General features: G+C 38.8%; 1 protein-coding gene across 1 annotated transcript in view; it reads left to right on the forward strand.

Moving 5' to 3' along the window:
* Positions 1-21528, forward strand: part of SCML2 (Scm polycomb group protein like 2) — a 72679-nt gene extending 51151 nt beyond the window's left edge. The window contains exons 7-14 of the mRNA XM_074860933.1: positions 657-907; positions 5664-5799; positions 7566-7769; positions 12162-12344; positions 13432-13545; positions 18541-18822; positions 19531-19694; positions 21195-21528. Coding sequence (XP_074717034.1) covers positions 657-907; positions 5664-5799; positions 7566-7769; positions 12162-12344; positions 13432-13545; positions 18541-18822; positions 19531-19694; positions 21195-21320 — 1460 coding nt within the window. The 3' untranslated portion in view covers positions 21321-21528. The remainder of the gene's footprint in view (positions 1-656; positions 908-5663; positions 5800-7565; positions 7770-12161; positions 12345-13431; positions 13546-18540; positions 18823-19530; positions 19695-21194) is intronic.
* The last annotated feature ends 226 nt before the right edge of the window (positions 21529-21754 follow it).

The raw sequence follows: 21754 nt of genomic DNA on the forward strand, positions 1-21754 counted from the left end.
TGGGAGATTCAACAAAGAACCACTTCAGTGTAAAGAATGAAGTCCTTCTTCCAAATAAAATTTTAAGTCTGGATGGCTCCAAGTAGAACAATCTGGGTATAGTTATATGAACTTAACTTTCTAAACTGTCATCTCAGACAAACGCTCATTAATGATACTTTGCCTATCATCAGTTTCTCCTGTTCAGTGGAATGATTTTCTTTGCTGCTCAGAACTGGTTTGTAGCTCCCTAGTTGGCATGTCTTGTAATTGTGGAAACTGCTCTTAGAGGAGAACAGATGTATTACGGGCTGTACAATTTGTCAAGTATTTTGAAGGCCTTCTTGACGAATGGCACTTTATAAATATCATAATTAAATTATGGGAAGCATTTATAAGGTGAGTGGATTAAATATTTTTTTTAATTTTTATTTGAATGTTTTTCTCTTAGGAAAGTCCCTCTAAAAGAATGGGTATAAAGAGTTCTCTCTTTGGCTTTAATGAAGTTATATAGTTTCATGCCAACCACTTAAGTTCAAAATATCCAAGTATATTTATTTTACAATGTAAATTGTGCACTACATTTTTATTTTTTTAAACCTTCGTTAGAAAAGTTGCTTTCCATCGTTCATTTTGAGGTTTTTTCCCCCTTCCCTTTTGTTTTTGTTTTTCCTCAGTTTCCATTACAAAGAGCAGTGCAAAAATCCAATCTTCCCCTTCCAAAGTGACCCGGCGTTCAATGCAGTCTCCACAGAAATCTGCTCCAGTACCAGCGCAACGGGGCAGGAAACCAGGTCGGGGCAAACCCCCTGGACAGTCTACAGTTCCCAAGAAGGGCAGGTCTCCTAAAAATATTCCCCTGACAAAAAGCACCTCTCATACTGAAAATCTTAAAACAAGGAAAAAAAGTTTAAAACCTGGAAAAAAGGTTAGTTCTTATCTACTACTTTACTTTATATTGCAAAATTTTGTAGTGAGATTTTTTTATTATTTAATTTTCTGTCTTCTCTTCAGCCTTCAGGGCTTTACTGTTTTCAGCAACTGATTACAAGAAATAGTCTAGAATAGCTATTCTGGAATATTTCAGTATAAACTTCTGTGGATTATTTATTCCAGAACAAGATTACTAATTTATTTATGGGTGAGTTGTTGGTGTTGAAAAATACTATTCTGGAATGGCTATTTTCAGTAAAATTACAAGAGCCAGGGAAGCCTTTAGGCTTTTTAGTCTGGGTTATTTTGTTACTGAACCATATATATATAGTTTGCATAATATTTTTTCATTTATTTTTTTGTTTTGTGTTTAGAAACAAAGGATTAGGAACAGTGAGGGCTTTGTTGCAGAATTTAGGCATCTTAAGCATACAGCTGGATTTGCCAAATGAATCTGTTGGATACCCCCTAATCCTGGAGATACTAGCATGAAGCAGGGAGCTTCTTTCCCGGCAATACATTTCTCCAGGCGTGGACCTAATTCTGCCCTGGTGTGAAAGATGTGATGCCTTTCTGCCTTTCTCCCTGCCAAGCTGAGTCAGACCTGGAGCGCTGGCAGCTGCCTCCAGCTTCAGCTCCTCTGGAGTTGTTTGATCAGGTACAAATAGGCACTGCTGTAACCATTCCCTTCCCACTCCCACGTGACACCAACACTGGTGGGTAAACAGTACCAGAGCGAGCTAGTTCAGGGAGCTAAATGGGTAGACAGCTAACCCGCATCCATCCCCCTTTCCTCCTTCTTTGTCTGCTCCACCCCCAAAAAGCACAAATGCTACAGCTGCTGCAGGGAAGGATAGGATCACAGCAGGGCAGATTCCTGGCAATTTGAATTGCCATGACAGTACAATCTATTTTCTGAGGCTTGCTCACCCACTGCAGGCTGTCAAAGAGGAGTAGCAATCCTGCAATGCCTTTCCCCAACTTGTGTCTGTCCCTGTGCTCCTCCCTCCTTTGCATTAGCACCAGTGGGGAGTGGGGGGCATTGTGTTTTCTGGTTTTTTTGTTGGGTGTGTTTTGGTTTTTTTTTTCTCTTCTCTCTGCCCACTGATATATTTCAAAAAGTTGAAGTTTTGGGGTTTTTCTCCTCCAGTCTGGATCACTGTGGGCTATGGATCTATTGCTAGTGATGTGTGTGGGAAGGAGTGGAGTAATGGCACGGGGGGGACACGGACTTCCCCCTTCAGTGATAGTGCTGATCAGTGTAAAGTGCTAGTGAAATAACATAATTAGAGCATACCCAGAAGACTCTAACACAAAACTGGAAGCAGGCACTTTGTTGAAATGATGACCACAAGGTAAGAAATGATTCTGGGGACCAGAAATTGAAAGCTGAGCACTGTCTCCTCTGCTGCCTGCTCCCTCCAGTCAGGCATCCAAACTGGTAGGCTACTGATGCAAGGGGTCTCCAGCTTTATCTCTTGCTTGGTGTATAAAAGTGCACAGAGACACAGATTAAAGAGGACAAAGGTGCTCCCATACAGAGTCAGCTGGTGAATGGGGTGTTCTCCATAAGTCTGGGGGGCTTTGAAGGAGAGCATTCAGCACAGAACTTCTATCTCTTAGGACATATTTGGGTATGACAAGATGCGCACTTTCATCTAAGAGTTTGTGTGTATCATGAAAAAGAAATTGAGAGGCTTTATGTGTCCTTTGAAAGAATAGTTGGAGGCATCTCACCCTTAGAGGAGTCTTCTGGGCTCTAAAAAACGGGTGTCTGAAAGTGTCTGCTTGGAGTACTGCATTTGGCACCTGGTCTGTGTGAGGTACTTGGGGGAATTTGCTTGCAGAATGAGGGTTACTGCTGATACTCCCTATTTTGAGGCAGTGAATCCAAGGTACCTCTACACACTCCTGATTTCCTCCGTGGGACCAGGCAACTAAGAGTTAGGTTTTGCAGAATCTTGTTTTTTTATCTAACTTGGGAGTTTTACTACACTAACTTTTGCCTTAAAAACTTTAAAAATTAGCTCCTTTTGAGAATCCATGAAAGGTTGTTATTGCTTTGGTACATGGTTAAATTGCCGACATGTTATACATATGTGCAAGCTCTTCTTTGGACTGTTACACCTGTTAGCATAAGGGGGAAAAGAAGAAATGGTCTTGTGGGAGTTCTGCACAGGCAGGGTGTATGTTACATGGAGTGCCATACAGCCTGTATACCTTACAATACATACACAAATGTAATGCAAGTGGAATGTGCCTAGAGATTTGAAGGTACTTTTTTAAGACTGATCCAAAAAACCCTCCAGATTTCAGGCTAAGTAATTGTGCTTCAAGCGTGAGCTGGCTATGTGGTAGTTCAAAACCTGTGTATTTAGGGAGATTGGCCTATGCCTGGTACTCTGTAGAGCAGTTTGACTTTCTTTGCCCTTTTAAGTTTGTTATGCTGCAATGTTTATCATTGTGCAGGTATTAACTTTTATTACACAGCTAGGCATGATGAGCTGTTACGTCATTTTTCTTCTTTATTTAAAAGTTTTCTAAGCTTCTCTGTAAGTATGAGATGCATGTTGGGTTTTGTTTTCTGTTTGTCTCTCCCAGTTTGCACTGTATGTTTTTACTCTGTCACAATGAAGAAGAAATCTCTTTACATCTCTTTCACTATTTTTAAAAGTACACTTTGCATAACAATGCAAAGATATCCTTCCAGAATTTCTTGAGGAAGTGCTTTGCTCTGAGTGTGGATCACAGCCCTGAATTTGACCCCACAAGAAGAGAGTTTTTAAGCATCAGGGTAAAGCCTGTGAAGTTGGCCATGTAGTGCCAGACTGTGAGCAGTGCTCTCTGCAGGCAAATGGAGCTGGCGTGCCCTCCCAGCTGGCAGGGGCCAGCCATCAACACCCTGACCAAGCAAACATGCTGAGTCCTGCTGGGAATGTGGCCTGCCTCGTGAATCAACATGGCTTTGGGATTGCAGTTCGCTGCTCATCAGTTTGGGCTTGCAAAATTACAACCTCAGCTGAGCAAGCACAGCATGCTGTATTTCCAAAACACATGCTCTTTCCTCCTGAAGGAGAAGGTAGGAAAAGGCTGGCTAGCCTCACCACACTTACATGTTGGTATGGAGGGCAGATAGTTCCTCGGTGCTACAGTTTAGTGTTTGTATTTGTTTTCATGCCTGTGTGTCTCCCATTTCCTCCTCTTTCCCCTCAACTCAACCACCTGTATTTTGCAGCGTGGTGACAGACAGCTGCCCCCCTAAAGAGTCCCTGCTCCAGAGGCACTTTCAGGAATGTCAGACTTCAGATCAAAAGCTCAGATGTTCCAAGTGCGTTTTTGTTCTCTGTGTTAAGGATGGGGAGACACCTTTCTGTCACCCTGTGACATAGGCAATTCCTGACAATCAATCCATCACTACTTGATTCAGTGTCTGACCTGGGCCACCTTGTTTCATTCACAATGCAATGCCAAGACTTGGAAGTCTATTTCTTATGTTCATGGCGATTCCACCAAGTACCATATTGTCAGGTAGTTTCTCCAGCCAAACCTATCTTCTCTGAGCTGTAAGTGGCACAGAAATTTTGTTTAAAGTGCCCCAGATTTCAGAAGAAAGTAAATTTATAGGTGGTGTGAAGAAGTTAAGCACTGCTGCTATTAGGAAGGTGTATATTTTGATTGCTTTCTACATGATTTTTAATATATTATTTGGAAAATATGCTGCTTCTAAAACTGTAGAGGATGAATACTGCTAAATGGAAGAGGGCTTAGCCTCCCTTAGCAACTGAATTTTCACTTCACTGTAGATCAATTTTCGCACTAAATCCTTACCACATGAGTAGCCAAGTCTCTGCTGCCTTCAGCAGTGTCAAGACCGTGGGTAATCTCTTACATTCCTAATTTTTTTGGTAGGTAAGAGAATGAGAACATAATATGTTCTCATGCAAGAATAAATGGGGAAGGGAGAGGTGATGAGCTTTTCTCCCATTCATTATTTCTTTTATTTCCATATATTTTCATAGAATGTCAAAGCACATTAAAAAAGCCTTCCTTGTGCATGTCTTTTTTCTAAACACCAGTCCAACAAAATTCTCTTTTCCTCAGGTGGAAGATAATGCACACTGACCAATTTCTAAATCTTTGTGCTGCAAACTCTGGTTGTCTGTCATATGATAAGCTGCAAATAAGTTTGGTTTGGGAAACGAAAAGGTTTTGGCAACCCACATGGCTGGATTGTAACTACTGGTTTATTTGATATCTTGTGTAAAGCACCAGTTCCTGAAAGTGATTACCTGAGTATTTCAGCCCCTTTGAAACAAGCTGAGGGAGAACCTAGGTGCACTGTAAAGTTGACACCTAAGTGTGACTCAGGCTTTATATGCGAATATATACAGAGCCCAACTAACTGATTTTGAGTTGTGATAAACCCAGATGATGGGAAGGGCATGTATTGGAAAACAATCCAAAACACCTTTTGTGTGCTTCCTAAGATTTAGAAGGGTCATGAATTAGTATATAAAGCTCATTCTCTTCCCACTTTTTAGATAGAGGTGGTTTCCTTTTTCAGTAATTTGTCTTCCACTGCCTTACTTAAGTAGCTGTAAATGCAAACTGTCAGTTTTCTGGTCTTCCTTTCCTGGACTTTATCTTCTCTGCTGCGTGTAGTACTTTTGTAATAAGGTAACTAATAGCAGAAAGGTTTTGTAGACTCCTTAAAAAACATTAAATATTTTGACATTTTTTTCTCTAAACAGAAAAAAATCTTGCCAGAGCAACTGACTTCTGCATCTCCTTCTCCTCATTCTTCTTCTGAGGGGGACAGTGGCACTACGCAGATACTTAAAGATGGAGTTAATTCGTCGGGTGCAACTGCATCAGTTATATCCACAGGTAAAAAACAAAGAAATAAATTAATGACATTTTTATTGTGAAATGGCTTCCATTTCAAGCAAACTACTAGTGTAATTTTATGGAAAATGTGCTGCAAACTTACTACTGTAAATCATTATCCAACTACCTTACTCTTTGAAGATACTCGTAGGTGCCAGTGTTCTTTGCAGAACTAGTGTTTTGATGCCTGCGTTATAGCAAGAAGTGCTGGAGCACAGGGGCTTTTGATAGATCTGCTAGACCTAGCAGTTTGTTCCTGTCTGAAGAAGGAAACTGTATACTACTTTCATGTCTGTCCCACTCCTTAATGTATGAAATGGGAATAGATGTAGCTAAAAACCCATACGATATTCTGATGTCATGCAGGCTGTACTGTAACATAACAAAATGGAGATTTTATATCTGTATAGCCTTACATTAAAAGAAACAACTCAGACTGTTTAAACCAAGTAAAGGCAATCAGAAGAATTACTTCCCTTCTTCCTCTTATGTTTGTTTTTGAAATATAGTGAAATGTATCTTGAAAAGGGTTGGAAGAAGAGAAATAAGCTAGTTAATGAACTAACTCATTGTGGAACTTGTAACCCTGTAGTGAAACAATTTGTATTGTTGTCAACTGAAATGTCATAACTTTCTAAAAGCTCCATAAATTATGATAATATTGTTTGGGGTGCTTTATTACTGTTTTTACAATAGAAGGTGTCAGCCTCTTCTCACTCCCACCTTCAGTCATGGATGAGGGGAAAATATGTATGTTTTTCCTAGGAAAATAAATCTTTCAGGAAGCAGTTGTTGTTGAGCTGAGACAGAAGATGACATGAAAACTATTTTTGCTGATTTGTATCTTTGATTATTTGTACAAATAGGTTCCCTCCAATCAGACATCAGAGAGTGAGCAGATATGCATGAAGACAGAAATATTTCACTTTTAAAAATCCAGGTTTTTAACTAAGCCCAAATAATACTACAGTTCAGAAAATATGTCAGTCTTCTGTATAACAGAATACTTAGATTGCTTCATCACCACAAATCCCATGTTTTTCTGCCTTGCTGTTCCTTTTGAAAGACAGTTTTGCATAGTCTCTATAAGAAATCATTTCAGAGGACCTATCTGATTGTTTCGTGCTAAGCTTTAAACTGCCTTACAGTGTTTCTAGAGAAGTATGTTTATTTTATTTAGCAAAGAAGGCCAAGTTGCAGTGTGGAAACTATACATGAGTGTTTCGGGGCTTCTGAAGGTACAGACTTCAGTAACCATTATACGTGCACACGTTAATGTTGTATGGGTGCTTCAGAATGAGCATCAGTGGTAGGTATATACCATAGGGTTGTCTTTGTAGCAGCTTCTCAGATAGGATAAAATTTAGGGCAGTAACTTGGTAAGGCCAGCTTTTTAGAATTGCATTTTGGTAGTTTAGAGTACCTGCCAGTAATTCTTACCTTATTTGAACTAGTGTATGAACAGACATTAGTCAAAATAAAAGATAAGCACAGATTATGACAGCTTTGTTATGTTAGTGTGGTAGAGAAGGACTTTAGAGACCAAAAAAAAAGTGGGTTTAGGACTCATGCAGAAAGGAGAACCTTGATAGAAGACAGAGCACTTTTTGCATGCTCTGAAAGCGTGTATGCTTGTTCAGCTTCTTGAGTTGACCAGTACATATTTTCCTCAAGATTAAAACTAAAAAGACGGTTTGCAGTTCTAACTTGGAAACATGTCTTAGTTCCTTGGCAGTAAATATGGCGCTTTTTTTTTTTTTTTTTAGTGTGTGTTTATGTCAACAAGCATGGAAATTCTGGGCCTCACCTGGATAAGAAGAAGGTTCAACAGCTTCCGGATCACTTTGGACCAGGTCCTGTCAATGTGGTACTTCAACAGGCTGTACAGGCTTGCGTGGATTGTGCCTATCAATCCAAAACAGTCTTCGGATTTCTGAAATCTGGCCATCACGGAGGGGAAATGATAACTGGTACGTGAAGATGTTTTGTTTCTTCTGTTTCTTCACTTGGTTATGAACTTGAAGTAGGGCAGAAGAACTGAAGTAGCCGCAATGAGTTTATATCACTTTTGTAACTATTTCACACAGTCAAGAACATATACTTGTGAACCTCTTTACTAATAGAGTGTTGACAGTGTGTGTTTCATTTCACTCTGGGTCGGGGATGATTTGAACAATTCTTTAAATTAGAGTTTAGCAACAGCAGTGGTAAATTACATATACGTGGTACAGTGACATTCTTATACTAAGTAGAGCTCGTGCACCTCATTTAGAAGCTGTAGCCAAACATTTGTCAAGTAAACTCAGTACAAGTGAAATATCAGCTTTATTAATCCAAGTCATTCACATAATCTTATCCGTACATAGTGTTTGTGTTCTTAATGTCTTAACCAAGTGGGTGAAAAGTTTCAAACTAATCTGTTTAGCTTCCAGGCAAGTGATTCCACATGCTAAAGTTGCTGCTTCTTCCCTTCCCACATCCCCCAGAACTGTAGCAGTATCTTAGGTCAGTGTTCATCCACCTATGTCCCCTATTATGGAATAGGTTTATTTCTGCTACATATTAATGGCAGGTCTACAGATAAATTATCTCTATATCTCAAACTGAATAGCTGCTGCTTGACATTTTTTTTCCTTCTAGGCTAGGAAATATTCTATATAACAGTTAGCACATCAATTCATAATTCCATCATTGGCGATAAAAAGACTTTGCATTACTTTAATCTCCTTACATTAACACCAGATGTGAAAGATGATTAGTGGAATACAGGTTCAATTAAATCCTCATAAAGATGTTGCTGTCTAACAATATTTAAAAAGCAGCACCCTGACCTGCATATAGCAGAACTACAGTATGCCTTGCTTATGTGTCACCATGAGTTTGTTCACAAAATGGATGCTGCTTCTCTGCTGTGTAGTAAAGGTTTAATGGCATTGTATGTGTGGTTTTGAAACCCATATTGCTTTTTTTTTCAAGATATATGAAAATTTATTACATTAATACCTTGCTGTACATAATCCAGACAAATCAATTTTCGTGAACAAAATACACTGAGATGTGCATTGCCAGTATTTTGTTTGTGATTGTTTATCACTAAGGACTAAATTGTAGGCCAGGGGCGTATCTGGGCTGTGACTGAGTAGTTGAAAATTATTACTTCACAGAGGAGGCAGAAGGTTCAGAATCATTGTGTAGTTGTGGTTTGTTTACATTCAAAAATTCTGTATGAAAAGGAATTGCTGTTCTGCACCCGGCTTCACCCCAAGGCCTGGATTCAGAGAAACCAGCTCTGTAGCCCTGGATTTGAAGAACTTGGTGATGTGGACTGCTCCTGAAGCAGAGACCTCGTCCAGGTGATAGTGAGCCACAAGACCCCTGTGGGGTTCTGGTGTTCTTGACCTCTTGCCTTCTCATCTGCTTGTCAAACAAGTTGCTGAGAAGTGGGTGAGCAAATACTCCCTGTCATTTTATCAAAAATTTGTGTGATGTGTTTTGAGAACCACAGAATGTGACTTAGGTTAATATAGCACATTGCAACCAGCTGTGCATGTGAACAATAAAGAATAGGAGGAAAGCTATGGTGAAATAAAATGAGGAATTACAGGATGAAATTGTGAGAGTGTTTGCTTGTAGAGCTTTTGTTTGAAAGTGTTTTTGGAGTGTGGCTTGTTCAGATATTTTTTTAGACTGACAAGGAAAAAAATACATTGCAGCAGAGAATAAGCAAAGAAATCTAAATCTTTTGTGGACTGATACTTTCATGATGAGTATTATACCTGCTGTAGGAGGAAACTGTATGCTGCTGAGGATGTGGATAAAATAATCGTGCCAGAATACATGTGAATAATTAGCGGGTTCTTTTGGTTCAGCTGCCAAAGAAAATCATTGTTTTAAATAGAACTGAACTTACGATTTTTCCATCTTTTCCTACTCAAACAAAAGCACAAACTGTTTTATTTTTGCTTGATGCATAAGGTTTCAATTCAGGCAAATATAACTGAAAGGAAATTAAAGGCTTGATTAGCAAGCCCACTAATGGTGGTGCTGGTGTCAGCCCCTTCTTTCTCCTTGTAGCGCAGAGACTAGGACGTTTGGTGGGATGAAATAGACTGAGGCTCAGATAAATTTTCTCAAGCAGAGAATTAAAATCAGACTCTTGGGTGAGTTTCTTCACTATCAGACAAACACATTTCTCTGATAGTTTAGCTCTCAGACTTTCTCCTGGTTTGAACCTGGTATTTAAAACATACTTACATACTTACACAATGGAAGGTGAAGAAATGAGAATGCTGTTCATCTTGGGGTCTGGGATTGCACACACAAGCTCCAGTCCCTGTTTATTTGTCATTAAAGGTTGAGGTTATTGCACCTCAGAAGTACCCCTTTTTATTTTTTTCCCCTAGCATTTATGTGGGAAGTGAGAGGTTTATGTTGTCCCCTAGCAGAGCAGATCATTGAGCCTATGGATCTGGATCTCACACCCTTGGTTGAAGTTCGTATGGTTGCCCTTGGGTGTTCAGAGTATAGGGAAGCTGTGTTCGCACTGAATCTTTGTTTGTGGATTTTCCCCATTGTATGCCTTGCTGGGGCAGTCACATTGCCTTGACTGTTTCTTGCTTTACCCTCCTGACAACTCTAAGATAATATTGTTCTTTTCAATGCTTCTTTTCAAAATGAGAAATTAAGGCGTGGAGAGTAAGTGATTTCCCCAAGGTCATATAAGAAGATCCGTAAGGCTATTATAAAGCATTTTAAATTTTTGCTGTAGCTGACTACTACCTTGCAGTAAATTTGTTAGATCAAGCTGTGCTAGGTCTCACAGCCCATTTGCTCTCCAGAACTGGTTGAGTTCCAAGCAAAAATTTGCCTTTGGAGACCCCTTCCCCAAACATGAGGTAGAGGACCTTGTGTCTGAGCCACATGTGGGACTGTGAATCATTTAGCATATCATTTGAACGTTTGAACGAATGGGCCATGGAAACACATTGGTCCGAGATTTGTCCCTGTAGTACTGACCCTTAAACTTTAAGCACTTGCATTGGGTCAGTCTGTCATGAAAGCAGATGAGAGAGGTAGCACGTTGCCGTTGATGCTAGCTGGTTAACTAATCAGAAGCGTCTGTACATCAACAGTATAAGTAATTGACATTTCTGATTTCCTAAGGAAGCCTAAAATATGCTAAACTTGGGTGTTTTCTTTGGTTTTGTGTATATTATCTGTCTCTCTTGTAACACAATATGGAAATGTTCCTTTCAGATCTGTGAATAAAGGCTTTCTTGTAATTTCTGTTTTTTGGTTTGGTTTTTTTAAAATGCATCTGCTACCAACAAAATGTGATCCTTTAAAGCTCTACTTATCGTTTGGAAACTTATGTTAACAACAGAAAACTGCATGACAGGCTGAAAACCAAGAAGCAAATTGATGCATAAACCTGGTGTTTATGCCGCTTCTTTCTAGCCCTAAGCTTAAGTTACAAGTTTGTTCCTGCTTTGTCATAATGTCTTTCTAATCAGAAATAACTAAGTTTCAGCTAATATAATGGTAATTACTTATCCATATAATGGTAGTATTGAGTCTTTTCAAAATCTTGCTAATTTTCACAAAAAAGGAACAAAAAAAGCTGCAACACTCTGGGAGGCAAGAAAGGAGGTCAACAAGTAAAAGACATAGGCACATGTCCAGGCTTTTTGTAATCACTCAGTTTAAACGACACCAGATCCATTTGTGGCTGTTGTGGTATCTCTGCCACCTAGTTCCTGTTGAAATAAATGGGAGCTTGACCACTGTAGTGTTGACAGCAGCATAGATTTCTCTAGTGATAAAATAGCAAATGGCAAAACAGTTTCTGTAGTCAGAATTTCAATGGTAGTGGATGCCAGCACATTACCACAAGTATGTTCAGTTCAGTTAGAAACTGAGAAAAAAAAATCTTAAAGTTGTTTGCTTCTTTTTTTTTTTTATATATTTTGTATTTTTTGTTTTAGCAAGTACTGTAAAGGGTCTTTGCTGTGTTATCTCCTGTAAATATGTGGTGGAGAGCTTGCTGTTTTATAAGCAAACAACAGAAACGTAAGGTTTTGATGATGAGGGAATAGTTGCAAGTTTTGTTATGCTGGTGTGAATCCAAAATTATTTTATTAAACTAAGTCCCACAAGGCAAATTTAAATTGACATAGATCCAACAGAAGGTAAAATCAGTCCTTTGGATGTAAATTTGTTAAACTACCAGAATGATTGTTTACTCCTCTCATGTCTTGTGTGGTTTAAATCAAATCTGATGACTTCTCCTTTAAGTTAATGATGGTGTTTTACTGTACTCCATGATGCTTGGGGGGTGTTTGACATCATCTTCTTGTTCACAGCTTCCTTTGATGGGGAAAAGCATGCCATCAATCTTCCTTCTGTAAACAGCGCATCGTTTGTCCTACGCTTCTTGGAGAAACTCTGCCACAGCCTGCAGTGTGATAATCTCTTTAGTAGCCAGCCTTTCAGCCCTTATGTGGGATGTGCGCATAGTCCTACGGAGTATGATAGGAACAAGCCAGGTACTACTGTTAAACAACTGTTACTTCAAAGTGCTGATATTTTTGAGAAGCGTGGCAACTTCATGAAATGTAACTTTTTAATCTGTCTTTCTATGACATGAGTTGATTGAAATGAATACACTTCAGTTCTTAGTGAATTGGTTCCAGTGCAGCAGTGCTTTGACAGGATGGGATAGCTCATACCACATGTGCAGAAATCATTTTGTTCAGCAAACTCCTCCTTGTAGCCAAGCCAGGAAACATATGTATTGTACCACCGTGATACTGCTCAAAACTTCACATTTCATTTGTTAAATTTATGTTCAGATCATAAAATAAGCTTACAAAAAGATACTTACTGCCTTATGAGAAGGAGCTTGCCCTGAAAGGGAATTCAGCCTAGGCCTTCCCACACCAGTAAAACGTCCTTTCTTCCCTCTTTATTCAACTTACTCGGTGGTGGCTCCAAAAATTTTACATTCTACTATGTACAGTCCAGTTTTCTAGCACAAAAGGTGGATTTTGCAGGTGGCTGCTTGTGATATTTTGTATGAGGCCAGTATCTTTTCACCTTCACTCTACACTCTCAGTGCAGCAATGAAATGACTTGAACAAGATCTCCCATCAGGTTGTTTCCAGGGCCTGGTATTACAAGTCCCAGCCCAAGGGTTACCAGGAGCCATAGCTGAGAAGACCTTGATGTCAGGGTAATTTCAGAAGATGAATATTGGGTGTGAAGCTTCCTCACAGCTGTCTGATAGCTGAGTCTGTCTTCTGGGTGCTGCTTTAGAAAATAAAATATTCTTTTTCTTTTTTCCCCCCTTTCCAATGGAGAAATTATGTTTATAATTCTGTTTGTCATATGAAAGTTATTAGTTTAAACTCTTTTCTGAAAAGTAGCCAAGGTAAGGTAATTTGGGTGATGACAGTATAAACTAAGCTGTACTTCAGCTTTGAAAGTTTGTATTGAAATGACCGATTCTGTGTGACACAAGAAACGGAACTGTAACTTGGTGAATGACTGATAGGTGTCTTTGCTTTTGTTCCTGGACTTTCCCCATGAGCAGCTTTATGCTAGAATAATAGGTGGTGACTTTCCTCTTTGCAGCAAAAGAAGAAATACCTGAAAACAGGAGTGCTAAACGATACTCTCAGGACTCTCCGCCATATACTGCTCCTCTTTCCCCTAAGCTTCCCAGAAATGACGCTCATCCATCTGAAGGTAATTACATTATGTCAGGATTATGTACGAGGATTATTTATGGTTTCAGTATTTCCAGTCAAAAAGGACCAAGTTCAGCGTATGTGTCTGGTTTGTCTCTAGCCTTTGACAAGTCAGGGTGAAAGTATGTTAATTATTGATCACTGGCACAGATTTTGCACTTAGAGAAGATCTACTGCAAGTTCCAGCAGTCCTTCTACTAAACCTGCTAGCCTTTTTTGTGAAGGGGCTTGGGCAAATAGGTGATGGATGAAGCCTCCTGCTTCATATATGGCTATTTAGCAGAAAACCATTTGCCTCAAAATGGATTAGGAGATAAATTAGAAGCAACTCTTAATAACTCTAGGCTGGGGCCATTAAGTGAGTAAGGGCGTAGCTTGATGATACAACTCAGCTGAGTTTATGGCTAGCTGCCACTGAAAGTTGTGCTGCTCCTTCTTTCCTTGCCTCCTTGTCCCTACAGTGGGTTCCAGGCCGCCCGGCTGGGTGGTGAGCTGAACCACTGCGCAAAAGCACAGAAAACGTTTTGGTGAAGCTAAGAGTAGTTTGCAGTTTACTTCTCTGGACTGACTCACCATGGACTCAGATGAGCACAGAAAAGGTTTGAATAAAATGCAACCATGGCCAGGGGAGCAGAGAAGCCTCCCTGTGGCAGCTGGTTGTTAGATTGATTTAGCTCACTGATGAATAGCACCTTTTTCCTGTGCTGCAGCTCAGCTTAACTGAGCATGTGTCGAGTCTTAGTCTGCCTCAGATGTGAAGTAAAGTATCTAGGATTAAACTTCAGGGAGAGAGACTGAGGAAAACGTGGGTTTTTTCACTCTGCATTTGCTGCATAACTGGTTAAGCCATGGTAAATTGTTGATGTTGACTCATCCCATCTGATACATACTTTCTCTTGCTGTAAGATATTTGCACAGCATTTCCAAATGCTTTTTTGAAATATGATGGGGATTAGTTATTTATTTCTTCATATATATATATATTTTTATTCTTTTTGGAGATCCTGGGGTCATTTTGTGTCTATTAGCATCAGTTGGGGCAGAATGATCTCTTTTTCTGGGCAGATTAAAAAGTCATAGGACTACGGTTAAAGCAGAAAAGGATATCAAAGTGAAATGTTCAAAATGATAGCTTATTTAAAATAGTACGTTTTATTATTTTACATATGTAGCATATTCTTTGTATATAATAACAGCAGCAGGAAATACAGTTCTGCATTGATTATCGATTTCTGTGTCTTTCCAAAAGAAGGTACTGGCTTAATTCCACAGATATATTGTACACCTAAGTCATATATTTCTGGTATGTAACTTAATAAGTGTAGAGCACTTAATTATACTCAAATGAAGTTGTTTCAATTGGAGCAGAATTGTGTTTGAGTAGACCTGCATTGTCTTGTAAGAAATCTTCCTCAAGTAAACATGCGTGCACATACTGCTTTTTAATCCTTGTTTACTGATGGATCACTTTTACAAATGAAGTCAGTGTACTCCTTAAAATACATTTTAAGATCAATAGTTCATGACAAAGTGCAGTTACTTGGATAAAAAATAATTAAGTGTTTTGCCATGGTTTCAGAGGTTTGAATTTGTACTCTGTGCATTTCAAGAGGCAAAGTGTTCTCTAGTGTTGCATGTTTCCCATTAGGGCAATGTCCTCCGCTGAAAATCTGGAGGTAATTTTATAGCGGTCAGTCATGGGCTGGTTAGCAAGAAAGATCTGCCTCCAAAAAGTTCTGGTTCCATTGAGACATAGTTGTCTTGAAATAGTTGTTTTGAACTATCATTTGAAGGCGAAGTGGAATAATTGTGGGAAAGGGTCTTTCAAACAGCTACTTTCCTTCTGATCTGCTCAGGGATATGTTTTGCAGATTTTGCTCTTTCATGCTCACTAACAGTTTCTTCTTAAAGTTATGAAAGATAAAGGAGGGGGGCGCGGGTGGGGAATAGCTCAGTCTCCCTCTCCCTGAAAACAGAGTGTTCTTACTACTGCGGCCGATTACATCATTCCCGTTATGTATGAGGCAGAACAACTGCCTTCTAATTCCCAGAGGAGCTTCAAGAAAACAAAACGTCCAATTCCTGCTAAGGCCTTCAGTGTTTAAACAGTCTGTTGTCATCCTTACATTTGAAACATAAGGCCTTTTATTAATCTACCCAAAGATCAGACATTCTGCAGTGGAACCTCCCATGTTTTTCCATACCGCTGTTATTCACAAATGTTTGATATGTTGAAGTAGAAGTGTGTGACTTGTTGCTCCATGGTTTGCAAAGCTCCATTTGCTGGATGCTGATTTTGAATCAGCTGTCATACCAGTTGACCACTTTTTCAACAAGATTACAGCTGCGTTTTGTTTGTAGAGAAGCTAGATGGATAGAAAGTGGATTGGACACTATAGTTGCTGAACAGGAACACCTTCTCTAAAAGATGATGGGCAATATGCCAGCTTTTCCACATTGTGTATGTGAATTGAGAATTTACAGGAAGATAAATTTAAATGCTGGTATCTTGTGGAAAAAAGCAGAGTTGATCTTTCCGAGTCCTATTTACTATTGTTTACTTTAGGATATATATCATCAGAGAGAAATCTGGGATATAATTGGTACAAATACAATTAAATTCTTTTGTAATACAGTCAATTTTTAAAATCTTTTTGTCTTCAGAAATCTTGACAAGGATTATGTAAAACAAGTATTTAGAAAAAACACCTGTATGTGGGATGCCTGCTTGTTTACTATAAAAACTAAAAGGCTTTTTCTTAATACATTACATGGAGTTGGCTGATACATGCTTAAATACTGTAGTTGAAACTTTCTGCTGGAGAGTATTGTCTCCATTGTTTCATCCTACCCTTCAAGACTTCTGAAATCTGAATCTACAGGTTCAGTCAGTTAAACCTTAGTCTCCTCCATATAGTTTTGCTGTAACTATTTAGAGTATCACCTCTGCCTTTTGGTCTTGGACTGAGATTACTGTTAGTGGTTTCATTCTCTACAGTTCTGATGTTCCCTTGGTTGGTTACCCTTTAATTTTATAGTCATATTGACTACATCTCTTAAAGTCTCTCTGAAATTCTATAGAATGATGGCTTTTGGTTTTTATTTTGTTAAGTTGCTGCAACTACTTCAAGCTGACAAATGTAAAGAAGTTGGTTTTCTCATATGTTTTCTTTGAAAACCTCAGTAGCCACTTTGCTTTTGTGATTCAAATCTAACAAACTAGAAGGTTTTGCAGTAGTTGTTCTAGAGGGTTGTGTATATGAAAGAGAAGGGCCTGTGTCCATAAAAGCTGCTTTATTCCACGACTGTCTAGTTCAGTAAAAGATGTTACATGGTCTTACAGATCTTGTCTTACTGAATTCACTAAATAGGGAGCTGGCTTTGAGTGCCTTTGTTCCCTTTCGGGATTATGCTGTCTGAAGGCCAAAATACACTTAACAGTTCTTCACTGCACTCTGCTTTTAAACAGGTTTCAGCAGAGAACGTAAGAGCTTGTGAAGCAAGTTGAAAACATGCTTGAGAAGCTCACTGGGTTTTTTAGGAAAATACTTTTACCTTCAGTTTTAATTGGGTATTCACCCAAGAAATTCTTGAAAGTTGTCATATAAGAAGGGTAGTAAAAAGCTTATTTCAGGAACTTGTTTCACAGAACATACCAGTTCTTATCCCAAAGAATATGCTGCTTCACTAGCATATGTTTTATAACTTCACTAGAGTAATTTTCAAGATGGTTGTGTGGGGTTTACACTTCTGTGAACCTGTTAGCTATATTTTCCAGCTCTTAACTCTCCTGCCAAAGCAGCATTTGTTTCATACAGATTTGTGCATCGTGCTTCCAACTTCTTTCTCGGGCTAGATATTGGCCTGATGCAAACAGAGAAGAATACATATGATTGCTAGAGAATGGAGTGGTGTTCTCATTGATTTGTTTGTTGTTTTTTTTTCTTTTCCCTTGCATAGCATGTTTGTCCCAATCAGACCTGAATTTGGTTGACTGAGAGTGGAATTTTCAGTAATCAAGCAAACCTGGCTCCTGTTTCATGGCACAGGGAAAGGAACTCACTAAACTCTGCTCATCTGGCTTAGAAACAGTATTGACAAGCTCTAAAAATTCATGAGTCTTCTAAGCAGGCATTGTTTGTGTTTTGCAGAGTAGAAATTAGCTGATGAGTGTTAAGAACTAAAAAGGGGAATGTTGTTATACTCCATTCCTGAGACTTGATTTTCTTTTTTTTTAACTTGCTCAGTGGATTCAGTAACTTACATGTATCTTTAGCTTTCCAGAGTCTGTGCTCATAGACCCTGCCCTGTGCAAAGAACTGACTGTATGTAGATAGAGCATTGTGGTCAGAACGTGTTACGTTAGTGTGCTGTACCTGGCACTTGCAGCCTTCTGTGGCTTTGCCTATAACCTGTTCAATTTTTAGTGATGGCCTCAGTGTCTGAATGTGTTGGGATCTAGAGATGATAATCATCCACTTGTTTTGTTTATGAAGTTAGTGACTCCCTCTGCTGTTTGGAACAAATTAAACAATTTTTAGTTAACATGAGAGTTTTTATTTATATTAAAATTTTTTTGCAAGATAAAGGTAACACACTCTTAATAGTTAGCTTTTTGAGAATATGTTTTAAAAATATAATGAAAATGCTGGACTAACACTGTTTAATGTCAGACAATTCTACCCCCAAAAAATTTCCTCTGTCACTTCCCTGTTCATGGTACTTAACAAATACAACTGAAATGATTTATGGAAGACTGTCTCAAACTTGACATACTAAATCTTTTGCTACAAAAATGTTTTAAAAATATAGTAACAGCCCAATGATTACTTGAGGAAAAGGGGCAAACATTCAGCAGCACTGATTGCCTCACAGGAGATTTGTTAACAGGTTTACAGTATGTCAGTATCTTCAAGAGAACATAGCAAGGAGTTGAATATCAAAGGTATAATGTCCACCACCTTGAACATATTGATAATTGTTTTTTATGTAGCAGAAACATTACCTATAGAAGAAAACAGCACTTCCAAAGAACACCGATTTTCTGAGGACTCTATGGATTCTGCACTTAGTTCTGTAAATCCTTCAAGTCCAACCCATCAAAATTCCACAGAATATCGTACATCAGGAAGTGCAGCATATTACAGAAATTCCCTTCAGCCAGTGACTGCTACCTCAAATTCAGGCCCAATCCTGCGGAGGCTGTCCTTGAGTTCTGCTGGGAGCGGTGGTTACTATGAAGTTAGTAGAAATCGAATACAGAGGCGAATTGAAGGTATGCTATATAACTACACTTTCCAAAGTACATAACTGCTTTTATTAACGTACAAAGTCCGAGAGTTATGAATAAAAAAGTTCTTTGCCATAGAAAAGCTTGGATATGGAGTGAAATGTTGTGCTGTTGCCAAGCATGTCAGGCTTGCTAATGTAACTGCAAAGGCAGAACTTCAGCCTGTTAGAACTAATACATCCATGTAAGCCAGGGGGGTTCTTGCCTGCTGCACCTTCCTGTCACTGCTGTTGTGGACGCGGCAGCACGCCAGACCCAGGAGGGCTAGTTACACGCAGCTCCCTTCCCAAGCATCTTCTCAACTATTACCGTGTTGCTGAAATAACGGGATAGCGTTTCCTCCTGTCCCTCCCTCTGTCTGCACAGCTTAACTTGCCTTTGCCACATTCCCAATTAATGGCATCTTGAGACCCAGGAGCCAAGTACAAGTTGAACTAATCCCTCTAGGTATGTCGTAGTGCTAATGTTTATGCTGCTATAAATATTTGCAGTTATATAAGGCTTCTAAAGACAAATGGAATAGTTCAATATTATTTGGAGGAAAATAAAGCATCTTTCATTTTAATATATTGCAAAGAATGCATAATAAAAGCTGCATGTTAATATTAAGAATGTCTTATGTAAAATGAAATGTGTTATCCCTGTATAGACTAGTGATAAGTTCTTCCTTTCACAATATCTTTATACTAAAAGCTGCAAGTTCCACAACTGGACCGGATCTGAATTCACTAAAGAGGGAACCTTCAAGAATATTGAATAAGGATCCTTCTACTTGGTCAATAGAGGAAGTAATGCATTTTGTGAAAGAAGCTGATCCACAGGCACTAGCTCCCCATGCAGAACTCTTCAGGAGACATGTATGATGCATATTCATTCTGTTCTAGTAGATTGTGTGTCGTGTCAGTCTCTTAAAATACAGCTTTCATGTCTATCACTCTATTTGTAATTGAAGGTAGAATAGATTCTACTTTGTATATCAGAGGGAGGCTGAAAATTATTTTTCCACTTGAAATTCCACCTGCAGTATATTTTCTCTGTGTTCCAGTCTTGTTAGACTAAAGTAAATATCCACTGCTTTCCAGCTTACATGGAATAATGCCGGTACTGGAAGTATCCAAGTTCTAATGGCCAGCATCCATGGTACCCCTGTCATCCCTGGTACTTCTAGAGAAGAGACTATTCTCATGTACAGTATGGGGCATTTGGCCCACATAGATGACACCTCCCTGAGACAGTCTGTTTTGAAGACTGATTATCCCAAAGTGGAGGTGCAGTTATGCCTCATTAGCTTTACACTTGGTCATTAATGCTAAAATTCAGAGAATCAATTGAAATGTTGAATTAATCTGTTTTGAAAAACAACGTGTAGGGTTTCATAAGATCTAACTAGATGTTGTATTTAGAGAGAGCAACTGTGTCATTTTCTCTGTGCTGTTTTTGGTCTCCCCTCTTCCTTCTCACTGTGCTTTTCTATGGCAGATTGCTCAGCAAAGAACTTCTTTCTTATTTCATTGTATATATGGCCCTCCAAAAAGAGGTTGTATTTCAACCTTGTTCCGCACCAGCTCCTACTAACAGTTAGATCTCAGAGTAAGCTGGATTGGAAGGAAAACTCAAAATAACTTCTAACAGAGTTTCCTGTCTTTTATTCTTAGTTATATAACAAGACTAAATGTCACTTTTTTTTTTTTTTAAACATAAACCTGACAAGACAGAGTGGTTTTCTTTATGGTGTTTTAAGGAACTAATTGCCTGTCTACAGTATGTAATGCTACTAAGAGCTTAGGACTGTCACATTTCAGCACCTTTCAACCAGGCAGTTGAAATCTAAGTTGTCCTTGGTCTTGATCCTAACAATCTGTCTGGTTTAACCTGGACATAGATCTGTCTTATTTCACAGATTTAGATGGTCTGTAACCCCTTCCTCCATGTGACTGTTTGCATGCACATGCCAGAATCTTCCCACAGCTGTGTTCAAGGTTCAGTGCAAGGCCTTGGTGCTTGGATCATTTAATCTCTAACTGCACAGACCTTCCTTTGCAGCTTTTTTTTTTCCCCTTGACCCATTCACGTTTTTTCCCAGCTGGTACCTAATTTTGAGGGCTGTTTGGTCAGTTTCTTTACTTACTATAATTTTCTTCAGCACCTTAAATATTTTAATCATACATTAAAAAATACTAAAATAAATTCAATTTCAGTGGCCATCTGTAAATAACAAATTATACTAAGTTACTGTTTTATATATAATAGATAAATTTTTACTACAGTATAAAGAAATATAATGTATTTTTCCAGTTTTACCGTGCAGCTTGTTAAAGTAGTTGTATGTTGTTTTGTTTATTCTCTTCCTTCTGCAGGAAATTGATGGGAAGGCACTACTCTTACTGAGGAGTGATATGATAATGAAATATATGGGACTGAAGCTGGGGCCTGCGCTAAAGTTGTGCTACCACATTGAACGACTTAAACAAGGAAAGTACTAGCCAGTGGGGGTACCACAAATAAGTGTGTTCGTATCACACTAAGCTCTCAGGTTCACAGCCATCGCCTTTATTGGAAACTATTTTGCTGGTATAAATCATCTTTATTTTTTGAAAGTGCTCTGAAAATGTAAAAAAGACATTCAGGATAAAGAAGGGGGAAAAAAATTGTGTTGCATTCTAGTATTTTGCGGAACTATTTCAGAAAGTTTGCAGGGAAGGACAGTTGATCATACTGGGGGTGGGCAGGTCAGGTAACAGTGCTCACCGAATCCTGAGAAGTGCATTCTCTGTTACAGACTTCAGCCAACATGTTCATATTCAGAACCAAAACAGCTGAATCCCAAAGGAAAATAATAAAACAAAGTAGCATCAGGTGTTAATAATTTTTACAGGAGTGGCTGTAAACTTCTATATATTGCAAAAAAAATTTAAAA

Source organism: Strix uralensis, chromosome 2, assembly GCF_047716275.1.
Source record: "Strix uralensis isolate ZFMK-TIS-50842 chromosome 2, bStrUra1, whole genome shotgun sequence".
NCBI classification, from domain to species: Eukaryota; Metazoa; Chordata; class Aves; order Strigiformes; family Strigidae; genus Strix; species Strix uralensis.